This window comes from Callorhinus ursinus, unplaced genomic scaffold, assembly GCF_003265705.2.
Source record: "Callorhinus ursinus isolate GAN/ISIS: 27379988/994484 unplaced genomic scaffold, GSC_fseal_2.0 scaffold13, whole genome shotgun sequence".
Classification (NCBI taxonomy): domain Eukaryota; kingdom Metazoa; phylum Chordata; class Mammalia; order Carnivora; family Otariidae; genus Callorhinus; species Callorhinus ursinus.
Genome location: NW_027397075.1, coordinates 28049847 through 28077630, shown reverse-complemented (window position 1 = coordinate 28077630; position 27784 = coordinate 28049847). Strand labels below are relative to the sequence as shown.

The 27784-nt window shown below is 36.2% G+C and overlaps 1 protein-coding gene across 9 annotated transcripts in view; it reads left to right on the top strand.

Annotated features, from left to right (window-relative positions):
* The window catches only part of CCDC181 (coiled-coil domain containing 181), a 68107-nt gene extending 42897 nt beyond the window's left edge, over positions 1-25210 (top strand). For 6 of the 9 annotated variants that reach the window (XM_025877793.2, XM_025877792.2, XM_073899969.1 and 3 more), the window contains exons 4-6: positions 11059-11205; positions 21960-22114; positions 23843-25209. In XM_025877793.2, coding sequence (XP_025733578.1) covers positions 11059-11205; positions 21960-22114; positions 23843-24002 — 462 coding nt within the window. In that variant the 3' untranslated portion in view covers positions 24003-25209. Of the gene's footprint in view, positions 1-11058; positions 11206-20763; positions 20887-21959; positions 22115-22412; positions 22576-23842 lie in introns of those variants that run through there. The other 3 variants (XR_012380526.1, XM_073899970.1, XM_073899975.1) reach the window with 3 other exon arrangements.
* The last annotated feature ends 2574 nt before the right edge of the window (positions 25211-27784 follow it).

The following is a 27784-nucleotide window of genomic DNA, read 5'->3' as shown; positions in this document are numbered from 1 at the left end:
AATGGTTCCTCAAACTATTGGATATATTTGTTTGCTTGTTTTGTTTTTCTATTGTTAGATTAAGTGGTTAAATATGAAGAATGCATATTTATGGGATAAACACCATGATTATCTTGGTCCTTTCTTGTAAGGCTCACAGAACATCGTAACGAATGACTTGTGTTAGAGGTAGAGATCTCAGTGAGGACATCATCTGGTCCTTTCATTTTAAAGATGAGGCTCAGAGAAGTGACTGCTGAAAGTAGCCTTGGTGTGATAAGGTGAAAATCAGATGTCAGGTGGAAAAATGAAGGCACAAATTTGTTCGGATTTGGGCGGCAATGGGTAGATTTGAATTATAATTCTCTGATTTACATGTGTATGTGTTTTCACATATCTTCCAAACCCACAATTCCTTGATTTCAGGGATTTTAGTTTTAGATTAAGAATAGAGCCTAATAACCTTAACAAAGTATTTCCAAAGTGCCATATGGAATCCCAGATGATGATGATTGATGATGATGATGAAGGTTTTTTTCTGTTGATCAAGAAAAGGCTGTGAAGTAACCAAAGTGTTAATTTGAGCTTTTAGGTAAGACTGCAATCCAGGAGACACAGTGTCAACCTCAATCAAAAGTGTGCTCTGAATAGTGAGCAGGGAGTGCAGGCCTATAAAGGCAAAACCCACAAGGTTACACAACTTGTTTTGAAAGAATTATGATTGGTGATGGCAGAGTTTAAACTGACTAATACACATTGGCTATGTAGCTAACAGGTGTTACATTATTTCAGTCCAAAGTACCAGGTGGTGGGTGGGTGGGGATTGCAAATGACAAGCTACAGCAGACAAAAGTCAAAAGTTCATGGTAGGCTGAGAATTGAAACAGGAGACTTGAAATAGGAGACATGCATAGGCCCTACTTCCTCAGTGTTCTTTCAACTCTGTTTTGAGTGGCTCTCTTAGCAATGCTTACTTCATTTTGAATCTTCTTTCAAATTTCCCCCTCCTCATCAAGATCTTTCTAGTAAGAAAGCACCAATGACAAATTTTTATGATCATGCAATCTCATTTCATTGTCAGAGTGGTTGGCAACTGGCAACTTGCTCTGGCCCCATCATGTCTCCCGGAGGGCGGAGTCTCATAGTGGTTGATGCTTGATATTTCAATAAGCATGCTAGATGAAAGTCTTACAACTACATTTGAGTAACATGGAGGTTTGAGGAAATAAGATTTAGAATTCAATTAGGTTCTCTTTTCTTTTCACTCAAAGGGTAGACCTGATGAATGGTTTTGAGTCTTTGAACAAACATTATCTGAGTTCTGACAGGATTTGAAACATTGGCCATGAAAAGCATTAACAGTGTGATAATAATGAATATGGAAGAAATTAAAACAACGATAAGTAAGATAATTTGTAGCCCATATCTTAAAATGGTCCCAATTCTGGTCAGGAGCCAGCTAAAAATACCTGAGAAGCTGAAATCTAACCAAAGATTTTAGAGGATGGGATTAGAGATTTAGCAAGCTTGAAAATCTTAGCAGTTTCCAATTCTACCTGATGGGAAGTACTTATCCATGTACAGCAAGAAGTATTAGTGATGGCACAGACTCCACCTAGGGTCACAGGTGAATAACCTAATGCTATGCTATTATGGAGGACAACATGAGATAAAGTATCCAGAGACTTCCCCTGGCTCTAATGGCTAGGGAGTGGACCTGGCAATTCTGCTGATGGTCCAAGAAAGATTTCTGATCATGTACTCATTCTAAGCAGTACCTGTTCCAAACCAGCAACTGAAGATCCTCCCAAATTGGGCCCCTTCCCTAAGGTTTATCTCTTTTGGGAGACCACAGCCTTGAGAATGCCCACAACTATTATCTTTATATTCAGAGGGGTCTGGATGGGTCTGGATGATCATCATCTTTCAGTTCTTTTAGTGGAGAGACTTCTTTTAGTTCTATGCTTAGTTCCTATATGGTCTCCTTTAGTAATCAATTTAAGGACAGAAAAAGGGGAAGTTAGACATCCCAGGAGGCACTGTCCTGCCATTCTCCAGCTATCTAGGTAGTCAAATGCCCAAGATTCTTCCCTGTAAATGCAGGCAAAAATATGTCCTGTAGGAGTGCAAAGTGTCTCTGCTTAGATCTGTTTATTTATGGACTAATTTTTTGGTATAGAGGGTATGGTAGGAGAAAACCAGGGGTCTGTTTTACTTTAACAGACAGAAAGAGGGTAGCTGTGTGTTTTGTTGTTAGCTGAAAGAATCTTTTGCAAGGGTGGTCCTACAGCTACAAGTGCCTATTGGAGAACACTTGTTATTTGTGCCTTGGCATTTCTGCAAGAGCCAAATATAAGAGGATTGTAGCTCTTGATAAATTGTTGGACCATTAGAAATATTTTTCCCTAGCTTTTTGGGTGGTTGAAGTGAAGCAAAGGGGATTTCCTTTTCTGGGAGGCAAAACTATTTTAACTAGATAGGTGAGATCAGAGGGTGCAATCTGGTTTATAGTGAAATTAGGGAGAAGGGTGAAATCATAAATGAGATGACCAAGAGTCTCCTGATCTTCCATAGTGGGCTGAGAAAGACATACTCAACAGCCAGAAGGATTACCAGATAGAATTTACTATGGCTTGGGTTGTTTGAATTATGGCACTTGTCTACCACTTAGTTCCTCTAATTTGGGTAGTAATATGCAGGATCAGAAGGTATTTAATGTTTTAAAAACAATCAAATTCAAGTATTCAAAATCCTACAAGTAGGAATAACAAGAGTGCTAAAATGCCTACTACAAGAAGAATTATCCCAAATATTTCATGAACATTAAGCATTAGTAGGAGTCTTTTGTGAGGTTATACAAGCTTGGTCATGACTCAGGAAAGCTGTCTGTCTACTTCAGGTACCATGTGCTTCTTGTCCAGATTGTTGATTATGAGTGGGTCTGGATATTTTTAGTTTGAGATCTTCAGTGGGGATGTCCATCAGGTGAAGATACCTTTTTTTTTTTTTAAAGAGAAATGTTAATCTACGGGTCAGTGCCTTTAAATTTAGCAGCACAGGGGTTAGTTAACAATACCTGAGATGGTCCTTTCCAGTGAGGTTGGAGGGCATCCTTGTGAAGGTGACATTTCCAGTAAACAAATTTCCAGGTGGGAGATTATGATGTTGAAGATCTTTGTCTCCTATGAGTGTACTGGGGAAAGATTGCTCTATGAGGCTGGTATTATTTCCAAGGACCTTGATAAGATCTTTGCAATAGATTAGGAAATTTCCTTTCAGTAGGGTAAGCTCATACATCTCTTGGTCCATCCTCATAGGTGTTCTGGTAATGATTTCAAAGGGAGACAATTAGTGTTTACCATATGGAGTGGATCTTAGGTTAAATAATACCAAGGGAAGGGCTTTAGACCAAAGCAGACTGAAAGATTCAATGAGTTTTGTCAATTGGGTCTTTATTCCATTTGTCTTTGTCCTACAGTGCCAGAGTACTGAAATGTTGTAATATTGGCCAGATATGGCAAATGGCCTGTAATATTTGTTCTGTGGAATGGCTCCCTCAGTCATTGTGAAGTTCTGAAGGTATTCCCCAGTTTGGAGTTATTTTCTCCAGTAATATTTACTGTAGAGCTGAGGCCATAGCGCTATGACTAGGAAAGACTTCTACACAATGAGAAAACATACAAACCATTACAAAGCATAGTTGCATTCTTGAGATGGTGGCAGCTGGACAAAATCCAACTGCCATATTTCAAAGGGCCCAGAGGGTAAGGGAAGGTGTCCCTGTCATCAGAAGGTAAGGGTAACAGAGTAGCAGGGCTTAGAGAATGATAGTATGCAATAATGACATTTGGGGGAGTCAGCAAGAGGGTTTCATAAAAGGTTAATATACTGGAAGACAGATGCTGAGTATGATGAGTATGATAGTGGAGTTTGCAATGGGAGTTGCTTATTTTTGTGACATATAATTTTAAAATGGTGACTGATAACATTATATCAGGAAATACTCAGATTTCTAGGAATTTCACATAATTTTTGGAACAACGTATGCCTATACAGATGTTATAGGAAGAAAGTATAGTATTATTTATTATTTGACAATGCTTCCCATGTGATTTAACATATCAAATAAGCCTAATAGGTCCTATGGAATGTTGCAGATCAAAAAGACCTCATTTAGAAGTTGATTTTGGGGAATTTGTAGAAAATATCAAAAGGTTTGGACACTTAACCCAATAGGATCACAGAAAATTATAAAACAATACTTAATTATCCATCTAACCAAAATAATCTTCAGGGACAAATACAGAAGATTATACATAGCTACAAAAGCCTTAGCTGTTCTCATTAGAGAAGATTCAGCTTTCCCAAGTAATCAAAGATGTGATAAAGACAAAACAGAATCTGTTTCCTAGGCAGATTACATTAGAAGTAAAGAAACTTTGTGTACAATCTGTTATCAAGAAAAGGACAACAATTTGAGAAAATTTTGTCCTTTTAACAGAGAAAACCAAAATTTTGAACTAGTGTACTTTTGATATTGAAACGGAACTTTAAATAAATTCATTTTAATCTTGGCCAGCTTGATTACACATAAAATTCATTTTCCAAGATTTCTTTCCTATAAACCTCTGTGTCTATTTTAGTTTGTCTTGTTATTCTTTCTCTTTCTGAAATAACCAGCTTTAGGACAAAATCACTTTAATTTCCCTCAACAAAATGCATTTCCATTTCCCATACCTTCTTTTACCAAAACCACACACCCTACTTTCCCTGCCTGCTTTTCATATACAGTCTTTTTCTTCCTTGTTGAATTTTAGTAGTTTTATTTTCACAAATACTAATTAGAATTTTTAACCCTTAGAATTCTTAATTCCTAGTAAAACCTAAGAAATAAACAATTGTGGACTGGACAATTTATATATATGTTTCATTTCATAATTTCTAGAAATATATTCCCCCCTCATAGTACTTTTATTTTTTGGCATAAATTTGTTTATTAAATAGACCTAAATATTATATATTTTTGGTCTCTCTGTAAAAAATTTAAAAGCCAAAACTAAATAAACTTAGGTTTAGCAATCAATATCTCAGTATATTATTTGGAAATGATCTAGATGGGCAGTGAACATCTGTTATCTAGTTTAACTTAGCATAAAGTTTTATCTCATTTAAATTTATTTAAATTGCTTGCTTTTAGCAATTATACTTGGATTAGAATATTAAACAGCTAATCATCATCTTAAATTGTTTCTTTTATTGACAGGTTTTGAAAGAGATAGCCTGAGATGTTATGATTAAGTAAACTCAGGTAGAAAAAGTTGTATATCTCCATTATGTCTAATGCTGATAACTCTGAAGACATTCCTGTTTTTATTAAACTAGCAAACTTAAACTAGCATTTTATTTTTTATTTTTTTACTCAAGTTTTTGTTTTGAGAGGGAGAAAGAGAGTGCACACACGCATGAGCAGGGGGAGGGGCAGAGGGAGAGGGAAAGAGAATCTTAAGCAGGCTCCATGCTCTGGGACTTGATCTCATGACCTTGAGATCATGACCTGAGCCAAATTCAAGGGTTGGACACTCAACCGACTGAGCCACCCAGGTTCCCCTTTTTACTAAAGTTTTTTTTTTTTTTTAAAGATTTATTTATTTGAGAGAGAGAATGGGGGAGGGGCAGAAGGAGAGGTAGAGAGAGAATCCCCAAGCAGACCCCACGCTGAGCACAGAGCCCACTGTGGGGCTCCATCCCAGACCCCGAGATCACGACCTGAGCCAAAACCAAGAGCCCAATGCTTAACTGACTGTACCACCCAGGCACCCTTACTAAAGTTTTTATTCAAATTCCAGTTAGTTAACCTATAGTATAATATTAGTTTCAGGTGTACAATATATTGATTTAACACTTTCATATAACATCCAGTGCTTGTCACAAGTTCAGTCCTTAATCCTTATCACCTATTTAACCCATCCCCCCATCCACCTCCTCTCTGGTAACCATCAGTTTGTTCTCTACTAAACTAGCATTTATTTATTAAAGGCTATCTCAGATCATGTGAACTTGAAAAACATTTGGGTTAGTGTTTTTTGTATTTCTGGGAATTTTTGGAATACTTAATTCTTGTAAGCACTTCATTGTCTTTAAGCCAATTAAATAGAGCCCTTTTATAAATTAACTTTGGCAATGCCATCAGAGAGAAAATATATCACTGTAACATATAGATAGATACAGACAGACAGAAACCTCATAGTGTCATTTTAAAATTCATGCCATGATTCAGGTACAAAACTCAAAAGAATAGCTGGATCCAAATTGTGTTCTGGCAGATGGACTAAGTTAAGGTTAACTGCTAAGATGACCAGAGTCTTTTACTAAGGATTTTTATTTGTGTGCTGTGAGATCCTTTTAGACCTGTCCCCAGAATTCTGACAAGAAGATTGGAATGAGGAAATGGAGGAGAGTACAGAGGAAGTGAAGATGGTGCAGAGGGAAAGAGGAAGATGTCTCCAAAGGCAGGACCTTGGTGCAGGATGGATGTTGCATGCCCAGAGACAAAGAAGGAAGAGGAAGGGAACAAGATGAGACAAAGAGGATGGGTCTTTTGAAAATTGTTTGCTTCAGTTAATTTAGAAATGGTATTTTGTAAAGAGGAGATTTTTAGAATCCTGAATATGTTCAAAAGCTCCCAGGTACCAACTGAAATAGACATCCCGTTTGATTGTCTTTATAACCCTTTTCCAGTTGTGCATGCAGGTAAACTAATTTTAGGATATCCAAAGTGCCCATTTTGGTCAAAGAAGTTTTAAATCATCTTGGGTAATTTGATCCAATGGGGCAAAAATTCACAGCAAGAAGGGCTATATTCCTTAACATAAGTACTGCAGGAGTTTCAGTAGGGGGCTGATTATTAGAAGCGCCTTAGCAGAATTATTTCCCATAATTGAGTACTTACCAAGAACCTGAAACCCAAATATTCCATTCAAAATGAGTGAAGATAGAATCCTCCCCTCAAAAATGCATGAGGACAGGGGCGCCTGGGTGGCTCAGTCGGTTGAGCGGCTGCCTTCAGCTCAGGTCATGGTCCCGGGGTCCTGGGATCGAGCCCCACGTCGGGCTCCCTGCTTGGCGGGAAGCCTGCTTCTCCCTCTCCCACTGCCTGCCTCTCTACCTGCTTGTGCTCTCTCTCTATCTCTCTGTCAAATAAATAAATAAAATCTTAAAAAAAAAATGCGTGAGGACAGAAGCCAGCACCAGAGGATACCCAAATAAAGGCCTGAACCTTGGCCAAGGTGGAGGTGCAGGACCAAGAGGATTTATGATTGTGACTTGAAGCTACCAAGGCTATGTCAGACTGCAACGGACTCTTGGTGCCTTACTCAAATCTGTGGCAGCACTAGGGACAGAGTTTAGGCACTTTGGATCCTACCATCTATGCCAAGTAATGTTGATCAAGAAGAGGCTGTGAAACAAACAGAGCATTTATTTGGAGTCTTAGGGATTGCAACCCAGGAAACAGAGTCAACCAAAATGAAAAGTGTTTTGACTTGTCAGCAGGGAGTGCAGGCTTATAAAGACAAAAACCACAAAAACTTGTTCTGAAAGATAGTTTACATTGACTACCTAATACACAATTGGCTATTTAGCGAATAGATAGTTATATTATCTCTATTTCAGTCCAAAGTAGAAGGAGGGAGTTTGGGATGCAATTGACAAGAGTCAGAAGTTCCTTTTGTTCTGAGAATTGAACAGGAGAACTGCGTTGGTCCTACTTCCTCAGTGTCCTTTTAACTCTTTTGAGTGACTTTCTTAGCAATGCTTACTTCATTTTGAATCTTTTTTCATAGCACTTAAATAAAATTCTATTTTATTAATGAAAATTCCAGGTACTAAATATGCTGGTGAATTTTCTCTAAATTACTTAAATCAGTGCCCCAATTCTCTTTTTTTTACTGGATACCTAAATGGTATTAAGCTGAACCACAAAATGACTGTAAATGCCAAACCTTAGTAGAATCACAGGTAAATAGAATTTTACAATTAGAAGAATCCTTAAAGATCCTTTTACAGATAAGGCAGCTATAGTTTACAAGTTTAATTAATTTTACCAAAATCACTCAACCTGTTTATAGCAAAATTGGAGTCAAAATCTGTGTTCTTGGTATCTATTGAGAAATGGTATAGGAATCTGTAGGGATTATCAGGGAAATTTCTGGCATTTAAATAAGGAACCCATACTACCAGAAGAAGATGAGAAAGTTAGTAGGAGTGTGTAACTTATAGAACACTCAGACAGGAATCTGAAAAAATGCACACTGAAAGTTTAGCTTACTTGATCACTACTATCTGAACTATAACAGGCAGATTCAGGTTACTTGGTTTAGGTATATAACAATACTTAAAGGGATCTGCTAATGCAGAACTTTGTGACAATTCAAAATAATATTTGAGAATGACTGAACTATATAATGTGGCTATATACCCATATACATGTGTAAGTGTATTTGTATATTTCTATAAATGTTAAATAAGAGGCTTTATATAATTTCATTGTCTTTTCACTAATGAACTAAGTAATCTTTTAACTGCTGTGACTCATAAATAGTTTTTATTTTGATCCTCTTTTCTGGGTGTCACTTACTTGTGGTGCTGGGATACACTTTCCTCATATCAGGATCCTCAGAAATAAATTTGCCTTTGCTTATGTACTTGTTCAAGGCATGGTTTTTATTTATATACTTGCTCAAGACTGTGTGTAAATGCTAAGGCTTTTAAATATTTTTTAGTTGGTTTTAGGGGAAGGCTTTCCTTGTTTATGGCCAACAAAATATTTGCTGGGTTGGGCTGCTATACTCTATTCTAAGGCATCATTTCATTGTTCTCTTTGGTAACTGCATTATCTGTACTTTGGCTGATATCTTCTGTGTAATCTGTTTAATGTTCCTCAGAAAGATAATCATCATACCACACTGTCTATATTTATACAAGGTATTGTCAACTGAGAAAAGAGGCAGAACTGAAATAAAACAAGAGCATTTATTTGAGTTCTTGGAAATGCCATTTGGGGAGCAACAATTGGTGCATTTTGGGGCACACAGTAACTCAAATTGTGTCCACTAGGGGACAAAAAGTCAAGAGTTTTTAAAGGCAAAAAGGAATGCTTATATGCTTTATTTACAAAGAATTTTGTTTGGTGTTGACAGCAGAAAACTAATCTTGGCTACACGTTATTGGTTGCTAAGGCTATCACTAAGAAACAGTCTGTTACTGTAGCAGGTTGCAGGTACTAGTAGAATCCTTGTTATATTGGTAGTTTGGCTCAGTTCAAAATTTCGTGATTACAACCAGTGAGGACTTGCAATAAGGCCCACATCCTAATGGCCACTGGCTCCATTTTAAAATACCATGACGGGGGGGCGCCTGGGTGGCTCAGCTGGTTAAGCGACTGCCTTCGGCTCAGGTCATGATCCCAGGGCCCTGGGATCGAGTCCCGCATCGGGCTCCCTGCTCCTTGGGGAGCCTGCTTCTCCCTCTCTCTCTCTCTGCCTGTCGCTCCCCCTGCTTGTGCGTGCACTTTCTCTCCATCAAATAAGTAAATAAAATCCTTTAAAAAAAAATAAAAAAAAAATACCATGACATAAGTGAATCGATTTTATTTCACTTTTCACAGTGTCCAAGGTCCTTTTTATGAAAAGAAACTTACAAATAAATGTAAAATTTAACCTTTGATAAATTCACATTTTATATAAGCTTTTTTAGGGCTTAGAAAATAGTATATTGGTACTTTTATAGAAATCCTCATTTTTTATTCACATATGTGTATAAATTTTTAAAAGGAGATTATCACCAGGATAATTTCTGTCACAAAATTATATATACTTTAACAGTATATAGGTATTTTAAAAGACATCCTATGCTGTTAATTGGATAGAATTTTTCCATTCCTTCTTGCATTTTGTTCAATTAGAAGGAATTAGAAAGACTTTCTATGTTGTCAAAAATGTAAGGAAAGAACTGTGAATTCCATCATTTGAAGAAAGTTGGATTGTATAATTCAGTTCATTTAAGTGATAAAATTTTGGTATTGGAAGAGACTTAAGAGCTCATTAATATCACTCCATTTTGTAGATGAGAATACTGAGTTAGGTGGTTTGCCCAGATTGATATAGTATGATGGCAGTGTGATTGTCACTCAGATCTCCTTACTTTTTAACTTAGTACGATTTCCACTATGACATGCTGCTTTGCTCCTAGTAAATATTTTATAGCTCTATACAACTGATTTAAGTACCTCTCTTCAAGAAACTCCCTTTTATAACATTAGTTGAATAATTCGTATAAAAATTCATTTTGTTCTACAGTTAGCTGTATAAATATTTTTCTGACAGCAAAAAATGTTATTTTGTGAATATACACTAGTTGAAAAATATTTTTAAACATGATAATAAAAAAATCAAACACATATAAAGGTTCAGTTAATCCCTATGTCCCCATCACCCAGATTTGAAAGTCATTCAGATTTTGGCATATATGCTTCATCTCCTCTGGTTCTTGACTGATGTATTTTTAAAGTGAGTCCTAGGCAGCACATCATTGCTCACTTATACATTTTAATATATATTTCTAAATGAGTATAACATTTTCTTTCATAACCACAATGCCATTTATCACAATTAACAAATTTAACAATAACATAAAAATGTTTCAAACATTTATGGAAGCAAATGGTGCTTCTAGAGCATGGTGGCTTTTTTTTTCACTCTTGCATAGCTGCAATTTAAGGGGGTTAATTCCAAAAGTAAATTAGGAAGTGAAGGAGAGATTCAAGGAATTCCTGAACAGCATGCATGTATTGTACACCTATGTAGTTGTAGAATTTATCCCTACAATTTATCTGATACATCTTCATTTTATTCCTAAGCAAATTAGAGTCCCTATTTTTTAAGAGAAGCCCAAGTTCTAGGTGGAAAGTTTTAGGAGCAGAGAATGCTGATTTCAGATCTCAAAATATATCTCTTTATTCTGATAACTCATATACAATCCTTTTCATCTTTCATGAATGTCGTTTGATATTCTTTCCACCAGGAAGAACAACGTAAAATAGAAGAAGAGAAAGAAAAGAAAAAAGAGAATGACATCGTATTTAAAGCATGGTTGCAAAAGAAAAGAGAGCAGGTCCTAGAAATGAGGAGAATTCAGCGAGCAAAGCAAATTGAAGACATGAATAGTAGAGTAAGTGAAACTTCTCTATGATAAATAAGTATACAGATATGAAAGCTGAATTTATTTACAGAAGTGAATGTGAATATCAGAATAAGAACCTATAGAAAAAGTAGAAAAAGTGGTCCAAGAATGACCCTTGCAAAAGATGCACCATAGAGATGACTTTACATTTAAATTCTAAGAAGCCTCATAAAAATCAAATGATTACTATTTTATTCAAACTTTTATAGCACAGAAAATGGAAAACTATCAATATGTTTTTTTAGGATAGTATAACTTTGATACTCAAAATAGGACAAAGATAGCACACACACATGCACACACACCCTACATGCACAAACCCTACAAGATTGGTCTTACTTAAGAACAGACATATAGACAGATGGAGAAGAGACAAATACCATATGGTTTCACTCATATGTAGCATCTGAAAAAACAGAACAAATGAATAAACAAAAAGGAAAATCAGACCTGTAAATACAGAGAACAAAGTGATGGTTGCCAGAAGGGCAGGGGAGTAGGGGGATGGGCAAAATGGGTGAAGGGGAGTGGGAGGTACATGGTTCCTGTTATGGAATGAATAAATCATGGGAATAAAAGGCATAGCATAGGGAATATATTCAATGGTATTATAATAGTGTTGTATGGTGATAGATAGTAGCTACACTTGTGGTGAGCTTAGAGATGGAGAATCACTGTTATACACCTGAAACTAATGTAACATTGTAAGTCAACTATACTCAAAAAAATTTAAAAAAAAGGAATAGATATATGTAAATCTTACATGAAAGCGAACAAATTAAAGATATCAAATTATTTAATTTCTAAAAATGTGAAACAGAAAACCGAGGAGAAAGCAAAAAAGTAATCCATATGCCTACTATCTTTTCTAAAAAGCATATAAAGAAAAAATTGAAAACTTAATTCTATGCCCCATCCAGTCTCATCTTCCAGTGATAACCACTTTTTCAGTGTGTTGCAAGTCTTCCAAGTCTTATTTATATTTACAATTTTACACGTAAAAAATCTGTTATTCTCTTTGCTTTTTTTCCCACTTAATTCATCATGGATATATTTCTACATCATTACATTTAGATATTTCTTTTCAAATAGCTGCATAGTATGAGGTGCCTGTGCGGCTCAGTCAGTTAAGTGTCTGACTCTTGATTTTGGACATCGTCTCAGAGTCATGATCTCAGGGTTGTAAGACTGAGCCTCGCATCAGGCTCAGTGGGGAGTCTGCTTGAGATTCTCTCTCTCTCTCTCCCTCTGCTCCCCCCACCCCGCTATCATGCTCTTTCTCTCTCAATAAATAAATAAACAAATAAACAAATAAAATCTTTCAAAAACCCCAAATAACTGCATAGTATTCTGTTCAGAGATACCTTAATTTATTAAATCCTCAATTGTGGATATTTAGATTGGTTCCAGTATTGTTCTATTCATTAACAGTGCTGTAGTGAACATATTCATTCTTTAGGAGAGTTTCTTAAGAGTGGAATTTATGACTTATTGGATGTCCAGAGTGAAATTTTTGGTTAAATGTGCAAAAATTAACCTCCCAAAAGTTGTGTCCATTTACAGTCCCTTCAACAGTATGTAAGAGAGAATATTTACCACATCCTGACTAACAGTGTATGTGATTTATCTTCTTAATTTTTCTTCAGATTAATAATATACATGAATACCTATGAACATGTGTATATTCTGTGAATTTCCTGTTTGTAGTCTTCTTTTTTTCTCAGTTTTATTTTTCTTCTTGCATTGTATATTAGAGATTATAATCCTTTGTTATTATATCTGTCATAAATACATTTTCCTAGACTGACAATATATTTTTTTATGTTGTTTACTATGCCATTTGTAGAAGTTTTTAGCTTTTAAAATCTTGGGACAGGCAGTACCTTTTGAGGCAAGACACAAAAGCCATAAACTAAAAGAGAAAATGTTAAGAAATCTGAGTGCAACTGTGTGGTCAGATAACAGTATACTATAACCAAGTAGGGCATATTTTAGGAAGGAAATTATGAATAAATTAAAACAAACCCATTAATATAATCCATCACATCAATAGGTAGATAAAAAGAGAATATATGGTTATCTTGAAAGATAGAGAATAGGTATTTTATTTTTACTATAATTTATTTTTTTAATTCCTAATAAAACATAAAAAACAGTATAATACTATCTTAGGGAATACTATAGGTATACCCATTAAAGTTAGAAACAAGTAAATCTCCCCTCTGTATTAAATAACTTCATTCTGAGAGTTCTAACCAATTTATTAAGGTGAAAAGGAAACAAGGTATAAGTATTAACAGAGTGGGTATTTACATTATAAACATAAAAAATTTATAGTTTTCCTATAGCAAAAACCTCATAGAAAAATATAAAAGGAGAAGGAATATAGGAATATATAAAATACTTTGAGCTAAATAGGAATGTGTCTGATCTCTATGGAGAATACAATACAGCTTTGCAAAGGACAAAAAAAGATGACTTTGGTAAATGAAAACAAATATAATATTTCTGGATGGGTGGGATAAATATAAATACATGAGTTCTTTGGCAAATGGAAACAACCTATGCTATTCCTGCGTGGATTGACTAAATACTATAAAGGTTTGAGTTCCTCCAAGTTTATATTTAATATAATTTCCATTAAAAGCTGGTGAGGATTTTTTAAGTAGGTGTCGTAATTGTTATTGTTACTATTAATATTTATATTATTAAAGCAAAACTTTTGAATTTTCTGATTGAGAAAATTGGGCAAAGGATATGAATAGAAAGTTCACATATGAATACATACAGATGGCCATAGTATATGAAAAAAATACAAATCTGCTAGAATTAAAGAAATGCCAATTTAAAAATTTTATCTGTTAAATAAATATTTTTAACTGCTTCCTATGTGACGGATGCTGTTCCATGCATGAAAATGTACTCCTGAGCTCAGCTAGTAGGGATTGAAAAACTATATATATATATTAAATTTGTAATTATAAATAGTGATGGGTGCAATGAAAATGAAAGGAGCTATGAGAGATCATAATGAGGGAAATAAATGTGTATGGGTAGTTCATGGAAGATTCTTCTTGGTTGGTGAAAGTAGGAGTAAAAATTAGACCAAGACTGAGAGGAATTTGTTTCAGGTCAAGAGAATATGCATGAACGCCCTAAGACAGGAAATAACTTGGTAAGTGTGAGAAGATCTGGAGAGGGAGCAGAACTCCCATCATGTGGCATGTTAGATAGAGTCTGTAATGATTTTGTCTTCAGTCCTGTTATGGGAAGCCACTGAAATTGTCTAAACAGAGGAGTGATACATTAGATACGCCTTACTATGACTGAATGGATTGAAGGGGGCAAGAGTGGAGGCGGGGAGAGCAAGTAGAAAGTAGATATAGTTGTATATGAGGTGAGAAATGATAGTGACTTGGGCTAGAATTGTAACAGGAGAGGGAGAGGGAAGCAGGGAGGGAGGGAGATGTGAGTAATTTAAGACATGTTTTGAAGTGTCGACTGAAGGAGTTTTGTAATTAATTAGATATGTGTGTGAGTGAGAATGAGATGTAAAGAGAATATACCAGGTTTCTCTTCTGAGCAACTTGGTGGATGTTGGTGCCACTCACTGGAGCAGTAGAAGATAATACACTGAGTGGGGGAAACTATTATTTCAGTTTTTCACTTGTAGAGTTTGAGGTACTTATGAAACATCCAGGTGAAGATGTTGAAAATTGACTGGAGAAATGTATCTGATGGTTTGTGTTGAGAATGAGAAGATTAGGGGCGCTTGGGTATTCATCCTTTCTGAAGGATGAAGCAGTTTTAAAGCATTATGGTCTGGGAATATGCAGGGAATAATCTCAGACTATGGTATCAGTTGAGACCTGGTTTGTGACCCAGTATGTGGTCTATTCTGGAGAAAGTTCCATGTGTGCTCGAGAAGAATGAGTATTCTGTTGTTTTAGGGTGGAATGTTCTGTATATATCTATGAGGTCCATCTGGTCCAGTGTGTCATTCAAAGCTCTTGTTTCATTGTTGATTTTCTGCTTAGATGATCTGTCTATTGCTGAGAATGGAGTATTGAGGTCTCCTATAGTTAACATATTGTTATCAATATGACTTTTTACTTTGGTTAACCGTTGGCTTATGTAGATGGCTGCTCCCATGTTGGGGTTGTAGATATTTATAATTGTTAGATCTTTTTGTTGGATAGACCCTTTAAGAATGATATAGTGTCCTTCTCTGTCTCTAACTACAGTCTTTATCTTAAAATCTAATTTGTCTGATGTAAGAATTGCTACCCCAGCTTTCTTTTGAGGTCCGCTGGCATGGAAGATGGAGCTCCATCCCTTCACTTTCAGTCTGGATGTATCTTTAGGTTCAAAACGAGTGTCTTGTAGACAGCATATGAATGGGTCCTGTCTTTTTATCCAGTCTGCAACCCTGTGCCGTTTTATGGGAGCCTTTAGGCCATTCACATTGAGAGTGATTATTGAAAGGTATGAATTTATTGTCATCATGTTGCCTGTGAAGACCTTGTTTCTATAGATTGTCCCTGTAAATTTCTGTTGTATATCTCTCTTGGGGTCTTTCTCCTTTTATAGAACCCCCTTAATATGTCTTGCAGGGCTGGCTTAGTGGTCACACATTCTTTCAGTTTCTGCCGGTCGTGGAAGCTCTGCGTCTCTCCATCCATTCTAAATGACAGCCTTGCTGGATAAAGTATTCTTGGCCGCACGTTCTTCTCGTTTAGTACCCTGAATATGTCTTGCCAGGCCTTTCTGGCTTGCCAGGTCTCTGTGGATAGGTCTGATGTTATTCTGATGTTCCTTCCTCTGTACATAAGGAATCTCTTCCCCCTTACTGTCCTTAAGATGGTTTCCTTGGTTCTAAGATTTGCGAGTTTTACTATTACATGCTGGGGTGTTGGCCTGTTTTCCTTGATCTTGGGAGGGGTCCTTTCTGCCTCTAGGACACAAATGTTTGTTTTATTCCCCAGATTATGGAAGTTCTCTGCTACGATGTGCTCAAATATATCTTCTAGTCCTCTCTCTTTCTCCACACCCTCAGGGATTCCAATAATTCTGCATTGGAACGTTTCATGGTGTCACTTATTTCTGATTCTATTTTCATGGATTCTGAGTTTTTTCCCCCTGGCCTCCTCTTTTCCCTTTTTGTCTATTAATTGGTCTTCTAGGTCACTAATTTGTTCTTCTGCCTAGTTTACCCTAGCTGTTAAATTATCTAGATTAGATTGGATCTCACTGATAGCATTTTTAAGTTCTGCCAATTCAACTTTCCATTTCTGTCCTTAGAGACATTAATCAATTTCTCCATTCTGGCTATTGTTTTCACAATTGCTAGCCTGAATTCCATCTCTAATATCTTGGTTATATCTGAATCCATTTGTAAATCTGTGGCATAAGTCATAGTCTCTGAGTCTTTCCTATTTTGGGGGTTCCTCCTCCTAGTCATTCTGTTGAGGGGTGGTTGAGGGAATGTATAGAGTCCAAATTATTGACTGCAACCCAAACAAGATGTACCTGTTTTATAGGGACCTTAGGGTTGCTGGCTTCTTGTTCTCCCAGCCTGTCTTCTTGGGGAGGGACCTGCTGTACTGTTACTCAGACAACCATGTTTGGGCAGAGTTGCCCTGCCCCCTGTGGCGGGGGATGGGCTCAGTGAAAACCAGTTTTTTGGGGCTTTTGTTCTCTGGCAGCTTTCCCTGGTGGGTCTCCGCATCTCTTTCGAGAGTCAGAGTAGAAGAGACATTTTCTAACCCTTTGCCTCAGAGCAGAGAGATCACAGTCTGTTCTTTAGTGAGCTCTCCAGGCCACACTGTCTCCATTTCTGTCTATGCTGCTATAAACTGCAGCCTCCTGGGTTGTGTGCCCCTCAGCAGCGCTCCCAGTCCTCACCTCCAGGTGGGGGCACGTCTCTGCCCTTTGTGCTTCTAAAACCGCCAGCTGCCCCCAGTTTGCATGCGTGGCTCCGCTGCTCTGGTTTCTGTCTAAAGTCCTTTCCCCACCACTACTGGTCTGTGAGTCTGTGCCCCGTCCCCAGCATGGGAGGTATTGCTCACTGGTGGTGTAGGATCCCCACGGCCAGGCTCCCTCCCACTGCCGTTTATCCTCTGATATCTGCCCGTGGAATCACGGCTCCCTGCTTCGTATCTTGAAACCAACCACCTGCGATATTCTGTTTGTAGAGATGCAGCTCTATCTTCTTACATCTCAGGCTGATTTCGTGGGTGTTCAGAGTGGTCTGGTAGATATCCAGACCAATTCTGGGGACCGGTTGGAATAGGGTCCCCTACTCCTCTGCCATCTTCGCCCCCCGCCATTATTTTTACAATTTTTTTTTTTTTGCTCCATTTTCTTGCTCTTTTTATTCCGGAAGTCCAATTTCACATACATTAGAAGATTTGCTAGTATTTCACGTTACTAAGGTTCTGTTAAAATTAAAATTAAAAAGTTAAAAATATTTTTCTTTGTTCAGTTTGCATAATTTCTATTGATCTGTCTTTGGGCATTGACATTTTTTTCAGCTGCATCCAGTTTACTATTAAGCCCATTCATAGAGTTGAGGTTGTTTTTTGTTTAAGTTTACATTCTTGTGTCTGTGATGTAAGTCTTCTTTTTTAGCTTTACTGAGGTATAATTGACAAAATTTTAAGATATTTAAAGTGTACATGAGAATTTGATACACATATACATTGTGAAAGGATTCTCCCCATTAAAAGATTTTATTTATTTATTTATTTGAGAGAAAGAATGAGAGAGAGAGAGAGAGCACATGAGAGGGGAGAGGGTCAGAGGGAGAAGCAGACTCCCTGCCGAGCAGGGAGCCCGATGCGGGACTCGATCCCGGGACTCCAGGATCATGACCTGAGCCGAAGGCAGTGGCTTAACCAACTGAGCCACCCAGGCGCCCGGATTCTCCCCATTAAATTGAGTAACATGTCTATCACCTCACATATTTACTCTTTTTCTTTTGGTAAAATATTAAGTTCTACTCTCTTGGCAAATTTCAATTATATAATACAGTATAATCAACTGTAGTCACAAGTTAATCACTAGATCCTCAGACATTTTTCATCTTACAACTGCAAGTTTGTACCCTTTTACCAACCTCTCCCTATTTGTCCCACTCCTCAGCCCCTGGTAACCAGCCTGCCTGCCTTCCTTCCTTCCTTCCTTCCTTCCTTCCTTCCTTCCTTCTTTCCCTCCCTCTCTCCCTTCTTTCCCTCCCTCCCTCCCTCCCTCGCTCTCTTTTTTGATAATAGCTATCCTAACAGTAGCTCATGGTCATTTTGATTTGCATTTCCCTGATAATTAGAGGTTTATTCCCTGATGGTTTTTTCATGTTGCCTAATTGGATATGTGGTTTACACATATTTTCTCCCATTCCACAGATTGTCTTTTCATTTTGTTGAAGGTTTCCTTTGCTAAGCAGAAGCTTTTGTTTGTCCTCTCACTTGCTTATTTTTCTTTAAATCCTTTGCTGTCAAATCCCAAAAAAATTATTTCTAAGAACAATATCAAGGAGCTTATTCTAATGTTTCCTTTTAGGAGTTGTTCAGCTTACACTCAAGTCTTTAATCCGTTTTGAGTTGCTTTTTTGTATAGTGTATGGTGGAGGTCCATTTTCATTCTTTTGCATGTGGTAATCCAGTTTTCCCAAATCCATTAATTGAAGAGACTATCCTTTTCCCATTGTTTATTTTTGGCAACTTTGTTAAAATTAATTTACCATGTACACATGAGGTTATTTCTGAGTTCTCTCTTCTGTTCCATTAATCTGTGCATCTGTTTTTTATGGTAATACCATACAAGTTTTTGTTTTGGCTTAATATTTATTTTGTCTGATATAAGTATAGTTACCCCTGCTCTTTTTTAGTGTGTTTACCTGGAATATCTTTTTCCATCTCTTTAATTTCAGTTTATATGTGTCCTAAAGCTGAATTTAGTCTCTTTAGGCAGCATGTAGTTGGGATTTGTTTTTATATCCATTCAGCTTTAGTCCATTTACATTAACGTAGTTATTGATAGGTATGCAAATACTATTGCCATTTTGTTAAATGTTTTCTGGTTGTTTTGTAATTACTTTGTTCCCTTGTTCTGCTCTTATTCTTTTCCTTTGTGAGTTGGGGATTTTCTGTAGTGGTATGCTTTGATTCTTGCTCTTTATCTTTTGTGTATCTACTAGATGGTTTTGCTTTATGATTACCATGAGACTCTCATAAACATCTTGTATTTATAACAGTCTGTTTTGGTTATAGTTATTTTTAATACTTTTGTCTTTTAACCTTCATACTAGAGTTATAAATGATTTACCTACCACCATTACATTAGAGTGTTCTGATTATACTATATTTATTTTTGCCAGTGAGTTTTATACTTTCATAAATTTTTGCTACTATTTATCATCCTTTTCTTTCATTACAACATTTCTTCTAAGGCAGTTGAGTGGTGATGAATACCTTTGGCTTTTGTTTGTCTGAAAAGCTCTTATTTCTCCTCAATTCTGCTGGACATCTGTGCCAGGTAGTGTATTTTTGCAGGCTAAATGGAAGCCAGGCCCTCTGGCACAGCTGGGAAGGTATGTGGCTAAGCCCTTTCCAAGGAGAAACTGGGAAATGGGTGTTTTTTCCTGTTCTGTCTGCACAGGGCCCAGGTGTATATCTGCAGGGCGGTATTTGTGTGCCCATTAAGATCTACTTATTTGATTGCTACCATCTTGTGGTACTCATGAATGGAAGTTCCAGTGGCTATCAGAACCAGGTGACCTAGGAACCTGTTCTTTGGGTGCAGCCATAAAAATATGGGTACAGCAGATGTTTGTAAATGTCCTTCATGGGAGATACTGGCTACTTAGCGCAGGTTACAGGGAGATAGCAGCAGAGGTGCCAACAGCTTTCTTGGTCCTTGGGGAGATGAAAGCTAGCCTTTAGATGCGTTCTAAATTAGAAGCCTGACCCTCAAGCAGCAGTTTTTCCAGTATGCTGTTGGACTTCTTCCAGGAAAAGAATGGGAGATGGGCTTTTTGCCTATTCCTTCTGTGCTGAATGCTGGGATGATAGCCAGTTAAGAACTCCTTCTTTGTGTATTACTGTGACCACTGCTTGAAATACTCTTATCTCCAGATATCTGATAACTTACTCCCTCACTTTCTGTCTATATACCACCTTTCTCCTCATCTAGAATAACACTGTCCAATACAACTTTCTGGGATGATGGGAATGCTCTATACCTGTGTTGTCCAATAAGGTAGTCACTAGCCACAGTGTGGCTCTTGAGAACTTGAAATGTAGCTAATGTGACTGAGGTACTGAATTTTTAAACTTTATTTAAATAGCTACATGTGGCTAGTGGTCACTGGATTGGACAGTGCAATCGAAGAATATATGAGAGAGGGAACCTTGTTTTTTCACTGATACCACCCAGTACCTACATGCCTATAGATACTCTGTAAATATCTGCTAAATGAATAAATGAACAGAGATACCAGTCAGTCCTCTTCACCTCTGAATCCTTGCCTCTTTTGATCTATAATTCCAGAATGAACACTTTTTGGTCATCTCCAGCCATCCTTTAGGTCATCCTTGGGTTATCTTCGCAGACTTCAGCAGTGTACATCAAAGATCCTAGGTTACATAAATTTTATAAATTAAACTGGAACATACTTGGCAATGTGAGTAATAGATAAAGGAAAATGCAGGGGCGCCTGGGTGGCTCAGTCAGTTAAGCGTCTGCCTTCGGCTCAGGTCATGATCCCAGGGGTCCTGGGATCGAGCCCCACTGGGAGCCTGCTTCTCCCTCACCTCCCCCTTCATGCTCACTCTCTCTTGCTCGCTATCTCTGTCTTTCTCTAATAAATAAAATCTTAAAAAAATAAAAGGAAAATGCAAGATGTAGGAAATGGTCCTCTCTACCATCGAGCTTCTCTTTGGGGAAGGTATTAAATGAATGCATCCTTTCCTTTGTGTTTTAGCCAGGCATCCAAATAATGAGGCATGCTTTCCCCAGCCCCAAATCTGTCCCTTTGCTTTCTTTATTCTCCCAAATAAGAGTTCTTTCAACTTTTGAAAATTCCCTGAAGATAGTATCCATCATGAAGTTCTAGGAACCATACAATAAGCTACTCCCACAAAATCAGCATGGCTCTTATGAGAAAATTTTTACGGCTGCAAATCTTTATGGCCACCCTCCATAAGAGTAATTACAGTTTGGAGATGGGTTTGGCAGTTAGAGGCTCTTACAAGTTAAAAACAAAGGTAGAATTTAGAAGAAAGGATGAATAATAGAAGTGTTGGATCATTAGCTTTCAAACTGCATTCCAGGGAGCTCCTTCAGGAATTGTTACAAAGACCTCAACTCCCTTCATATTATCTATCCCAATCATTCTTCAACCCCGTTTAATTTTTTTGTGCCTTTGTAAAAAATTATTTTGTCAAAGAGCTCCTCATTGAGAAGTTTGCAAATCACTGTAAAAACCCTCTTCATTTATTGATTACCTCAATAAGTTTTGAAAGATGCCAGATGGCAGTGAATTCAGTGTTGAATTTTCTGACAGAGGTCCATGTGTGTTGCTGATTCAAAGGTGATATATTTTGATTAGATACTAGGAGTGCAGGGAGTGAGGTTGGCATTATTATGAAAAATTGATGAGTGGAACATGTATTCTTGTATGGCTGTATAGGCAGGGCCTCAAAAAGTAGTTTTGGTTTATTTACAAAGCTTGTTTTTGTAATCAGCAGGAAAACAGAGATCCACAACAAGCTTTTCGATTATGGCTTAAAAAAAAGCATGAAGAGCAGTTGAAAGAAAGAAAGACAGAAGAACTACGAAAGCAAGAGGAATGCTTATTCTTCCTTAAAGGAACAGAGGGCCGCGAGCGGGCCTTTAAACAGTAAGTTCCAGGCCAGAGATGCTTCCCCTCTCCTCACAGTCCTTTCAGAGAGCTCGGTAGTCAATAAAGCTTGAAAATAAACCCCACAAAATATTTTATCTCTTATATTACGTATCTATTCAATTGTAAATCCACACTTTTAAAAAGTGTGTGAGAAAATTCTTTAGCTCCGTATTTTGCATATCTATATACCATTCTTTCTTTCTTTAAGATATTTTTAATACCAAAATTATTTTATATTTTACCTGTCTGATAACCTTTGATAGCCTACCATTTATTTATTTTGTTCATTTTTTAGAGAAATGGGCCAAAGATAGTGTACAGCTAATTCCTACATACTCCGCAGAAAAACTGAATAAAGAGTCGCATTTCCCAGGAAATATTTTTCTATAAAGAAATTCAGGCTGAGAAGAAAGATCTGTATAGACCAAATTGAAAAAGAGATTTGGGCACACATTATGGTAATTTAAGGCAAACCTGATCTTTTCAGTTACCTGGTTAAGACTTTATATTACCTGGCTAATTGTGAGGAAACAGACCTAGTTTCATAATTTTGCCAGTAACCCTTGGGAGAGGTAGTGAATATTGAATCCAGTTGCTTTAAGTTCATTTCTTTCTTTCCTATCTTTTTCTTTCTTTGTTTCTTTGCTTCTTTCTTCCCTTTTTTTTCTTTTTAAACATATATAAATATTATAAGAGAAGCAATAAATGTGCATTGTGGAAATGGAGGGGGAAAAAGTCACATTTTCATCACCTAGAAATCATTGTCAGTACCTTAGTCCATATCTTTTAGATATTTCTCTGTACATTATAATTTTTAAATATCAATTGAGATCATATGTGTATACTATTCTGTAATCTGCTTATTTTTATTAATAATCTCATCTAATATCCAGCCCATAATTATATTTTCCCAGTGGACCCCTAAATGATTACAGTTAATTTGTTCAAACTAGTGTCCAGTTTGGGACCACACAACATTGGCTTATGATGTTAAGTCTCTTCTATTCTGATACATTTAGTTGTTTAGGGTTACTTCTGAAAACGACTGATATATATACACATGTGCACCACATACACTTTCATATGTGTGTATACAGTTATTTTTGAGTTATTTTACCTAAGCAAGGTGTATAGATTTAAATTTGTTTGAATGTTGATTTTTCCTCCTTTTTGGGGTATTTTTTTATGCTTAGGCTTATATTTCCATTTTAAAGAAGAACAGTTTTATGCAGTAAAAAGCAAGAACACATTAGTGTCCCTACCAACAAGAGAAAGCAACATTTCTGCATGCTGGGATTCTTAACCTATTTGAGTCATGTTTTGGAATACAGTTAGTTGCAAAAAAATAAGTTAATTGGAATCTATCAAATACTTGTTTGCTTAGAAAATCATATTTAAAAAAAAGAATAGGACCTATATCACATGTAAAATATTGTGTTTATTACTCAAAACTCAGGTTTTTGTTTTTTGTTTTTTTTTAGTTGGCAGTCTCATTTTAAGACAAACTTAATTTTAAGTATTTGATTGCAAATGTGACCGTGTTTTCTTGTGTGAGCCTAGGGGATAAACCTGAAATTTTCGTTAGTACTTTAATAATTTTTTTTTGTGACTACAGCATTTCAATGTAAAGAAATTCAACTTTCCTTAATAGTCTATAGCAATAACTTTACAGTAAGAAGAGTATTCACGTTGATACTCACCAGATCTTATCATATCTTTCTACAGATGGTTGCGAAGGAAACGGATTGAAAAACTAGCAGAGCAACAAGCTGCCAGAGAAAGAACTAGACAGCTCCGACTAGAAGCAAAGCATTCTAAACAATTGCAGAGCCACCTATATATGTCAGAAGGCACATCTTTTCGTTTTACTGATCATTATAACTGAAAGTATCTATCAAATACTTTGTTTATTTGGAAGCTGCTACCCTCAAAATTTTGGGTATCATTTCTTATGGCTTATGTGATTTGGTCATACTCTAAATTATGGAAATGCTTTTTATCTTTTGGCGATACAGTGAATTTTTTTTTAATACTAAACAAAATAAATTTCTTCTCTCGCAGTATTGTATTGTGTTATACCATCTCATAGTCCATGCAACAAACTGAACAATAAATTAACTCTAGATTCCTTTACTTCTAAATTATTTTAGCATTTCTAGCTGGAAAGAACACAAGAAAGGAACAGATTTCTATTTTTAGTTTCTATTATTAAAAAAAGATCGCAGTAGATCATTTCATGGAGCTGAAGGTGTGACCTCTTAAACAAGCCTTGTTCAAGGCCTTATACAAAATCCCATCTATGACAACTTTGAATTTGAATAGCTGTGGCAAGCTAAGAAATAGGGTAGGCTTACTTTTCCGTGTTCTTTAAAAAAAGAAGATAGTAACAATTATGCATCCAATTTTGCTATATTACAAAATTAACTAGCTCTTATTGAGAGTTCATAATGTGCATGGTATTAAGTGCTTTACATAATTTGATACAATCCTTGTAACAACCCTATTGGTCTTGTTTTGCAGATGAAGAAACTAAAGTATAGAAGGAGCAGTTTGCTCGCAGACTCTGATCTGTATAATTGCAAAATTCTTTCTTTTAGGCATATTATAAAATTTACAAACCTTGGTAGATATTGTGAAATATTTAAGACTATACAGGAATCTGGTGTGTGGAGGAACGGTATCCTTGATATGTGTAAAGGCACTGAAAGAGTGGAAAACAAAGGTAAACATTACAAGTGTGATGGAGACTGGAGAATCACTGTAAGAGTTCTGTTAAAGCCTCAGAAGACAAGGTTCTTATCAACTGGGTATTTGTACCTTAGTCACTTGACCCTAAATGAGAAAACAGAATTATTCAATCCTGTCTCAACTTCTTATAGCACTTTTAGCATACACCAGACAATTTAATGTTTCATTATAACTAGTCTTGTGTTGTTTAAAGTTATCTTTAATAATGAGAACCAATTTGACATTTAAATATTCCACATTTTTACAAAAAAGGCTGTTGGAATTTTGATAGAGATACAGTGAATCTATAGATTGTTTTGGGTAGTACTGCCATTTTAATAAAATTGTCTTCCAATCCATAACACAGGATTTCTTTTCATTTAGTGCAAGAAAATTTTGCAGTTTCACTGTATAGGTCTTTCACCTCCTTGGTTAAATTCATTCACAGATATTTTCTTCTTTTGGATTCTACTGCCAATGGAATTATCTTCTTAATTTGCTTTTAGGTTGTATATTCAAAATCAAACACAAATGAATTTTGTGCATTGATACTGTGTAACTTACTGTATTTATCAGCATCAGTTTTTTTTTTTTTGTAAATTCCTTGGAATTTTCTATATATAGGATATCACCTGCAAATTGAGATAGTTTTACTTCTTCCTTAACAAATTGGATTCCTTTTATTTCTTTCTTGACTGATTACTTTGGCTAAGATTTCCAGTATAATGTAGAATAGTAGTGGTGAAAGTGGGCATTCTTGTCTTGATCTTAGGAGGAAAGCTTATAGTTTTTCACTATTGAGTATGATGTTAGCTGTGGGGTTTTCCATTAATGCCCTTCAGGAAGTTGAGGAAGTTCTATTCTTACTCCTCTATTCTTATTCCTGTTCTTTGATCCCATATTTTTCTGAGTGTTTTTATCATAAAAGGGTGCTGGATTTTATCAAATGCTCTTCCTGTATCAAGTGAAATGATCACATGGTTTTCCTCTTTTGTTCTATTACGTATGTGTGTGTATATTACATTGATTTTCTTATGTTGAACTATCCTTGCATTCCTGAGATAAATACCACTTGGTCATGGTATATAATCCCTTTTCTATGCTATTGCAGTTTGCTAGTAATTTTTTAGGATTTTTTTCATCTATATTCATACAAATATATGGTATTGGAAAGTTTTTTTTATTACTGATTTAATCTCTGTTATAGGCCTATTCACATTTTGTTTTTTCTTGAGTCAGTTTTGCTAATTTGTGTATTTCTAGGGATTTGTCCATTTCATCTAGTTTGTTACAATTATTAAGTACAATTATTCCTTTCTTTTTCTTTTAACTTGAGGTTGGTAATAATTTCCCCACTTTCATTTCTGATTTTTGTTATTTGCATCTTCTTTTTTTCTTAAGTCAATCTGGCTGTAGGTTTGTCAATTTTGTGGATCTTTCCAAAAAACCAACTTTTGATTTCCTTGATACTGTTTTTCTGTTCTCTATTTTTAACTCTGCTCTAATTTTGACTTCCTTCCTTCTGATAGCTTTAGGCTTAGTTTGCTCTTTTTTTCCTAGTTCCTTATGGTATAATGTTAGATTGTTGATTTGAGATCTTTTTATTTTTTTAATTTAGTAACTATTATTACTATTACTGACACTCTTAAACCAACCATTGCAGAAGTGTGCCATTAGTTTGTGGTTATGAGTGTATGCACAATTTGTGTGTGATACAATATATATATATATAAAACTTCCCATTTTGACCATTTTTTAAGTGTATAAAGTGGCATTAAGTATATTCATACTGTACAACCATCACCACTTTCCATCTCCAGAATTTTTCATCACCCCAATGGAAAGTCTATATCTATTAAAAATTCTCCATTCTGGGGATGCCTGAGTGGCTCAGTTGGTTAAGCATTTGCCTTCAGCTCAGGTCATGATCCTAGTGTCCTGGGATCATGTCCCACATCAGGCTCCTTGCTCAGCGGAGAGCCTACTTCTCCCTCTGCCTGCTCCTACCCCCTGCTTGTGCTCTCTGACAAATAGATAAAATCTTTAAAAAAAATAAAAATAAAAAATAAAAACTCCCCATTCGTCCTTTCCTTGACCCCCATAACCACTATTCTACTTTCTGTCACTATGAATTTGTTTCCCGTACCTACACTATTTGTCCTTTCGTTTCCAACTTATTTCATTTAGTGTAATGTATTAAAGGTTCATTTATGCTGTAGCATATTATCAGATTTTCATTCCTTTTTAAGGATAATATTCTATTGCATGTGTACACATTTTGTTTATGCATTCACCCATCAAAGGACACCTGTATTACTCCCACCTTTTGGCAATTGTGAATAATGTTGCTGTGAACACTGGTATAAAAATATCTATTTGGGTCCTTGCTTTCAATTCTTTTGGGTATCTACCTAGAAGTGGAATTGCTGGATCATACGGTAATCATATATCTAATTTTTTGAGGAACTACCATACTGTCTCCAACAGTGGTTGCACCATTTTACATTCCCACCAGCTATGCGCAAGGGTTCCAATTCTACATCCTTATTGACACTCATTATTTTCCTTCCTTGGTAACAGCCATTATAATGGGCATGAAGTGATATCAGTTTACATTTCCTTAATGATTAGTGCTGTGGAGAATCTTTTGATACACTTATTGGCTATTGTGTATATCTTTTTTAAGAGAAATTTCTCATGTTCTTTTCCCATTTTTTAATAAGGTTGTTTGATTTTTGGTTGCTGAGTTGTAGATCCTTCATTCTAGACACCAGATCCTTATAAACTATGTAATTTGCAAATATTTTCTCCATTCTATAGGTTGCCTTTTCATTCTGTGGATAGTGTCCTTTGATTCACAAATGTTTTTAATTTGGATGAAGTTCATTTTATCTATTTTTTTCTTTTGTTGTCTGTGCTTCTGGTGCCATATCCAAGAAA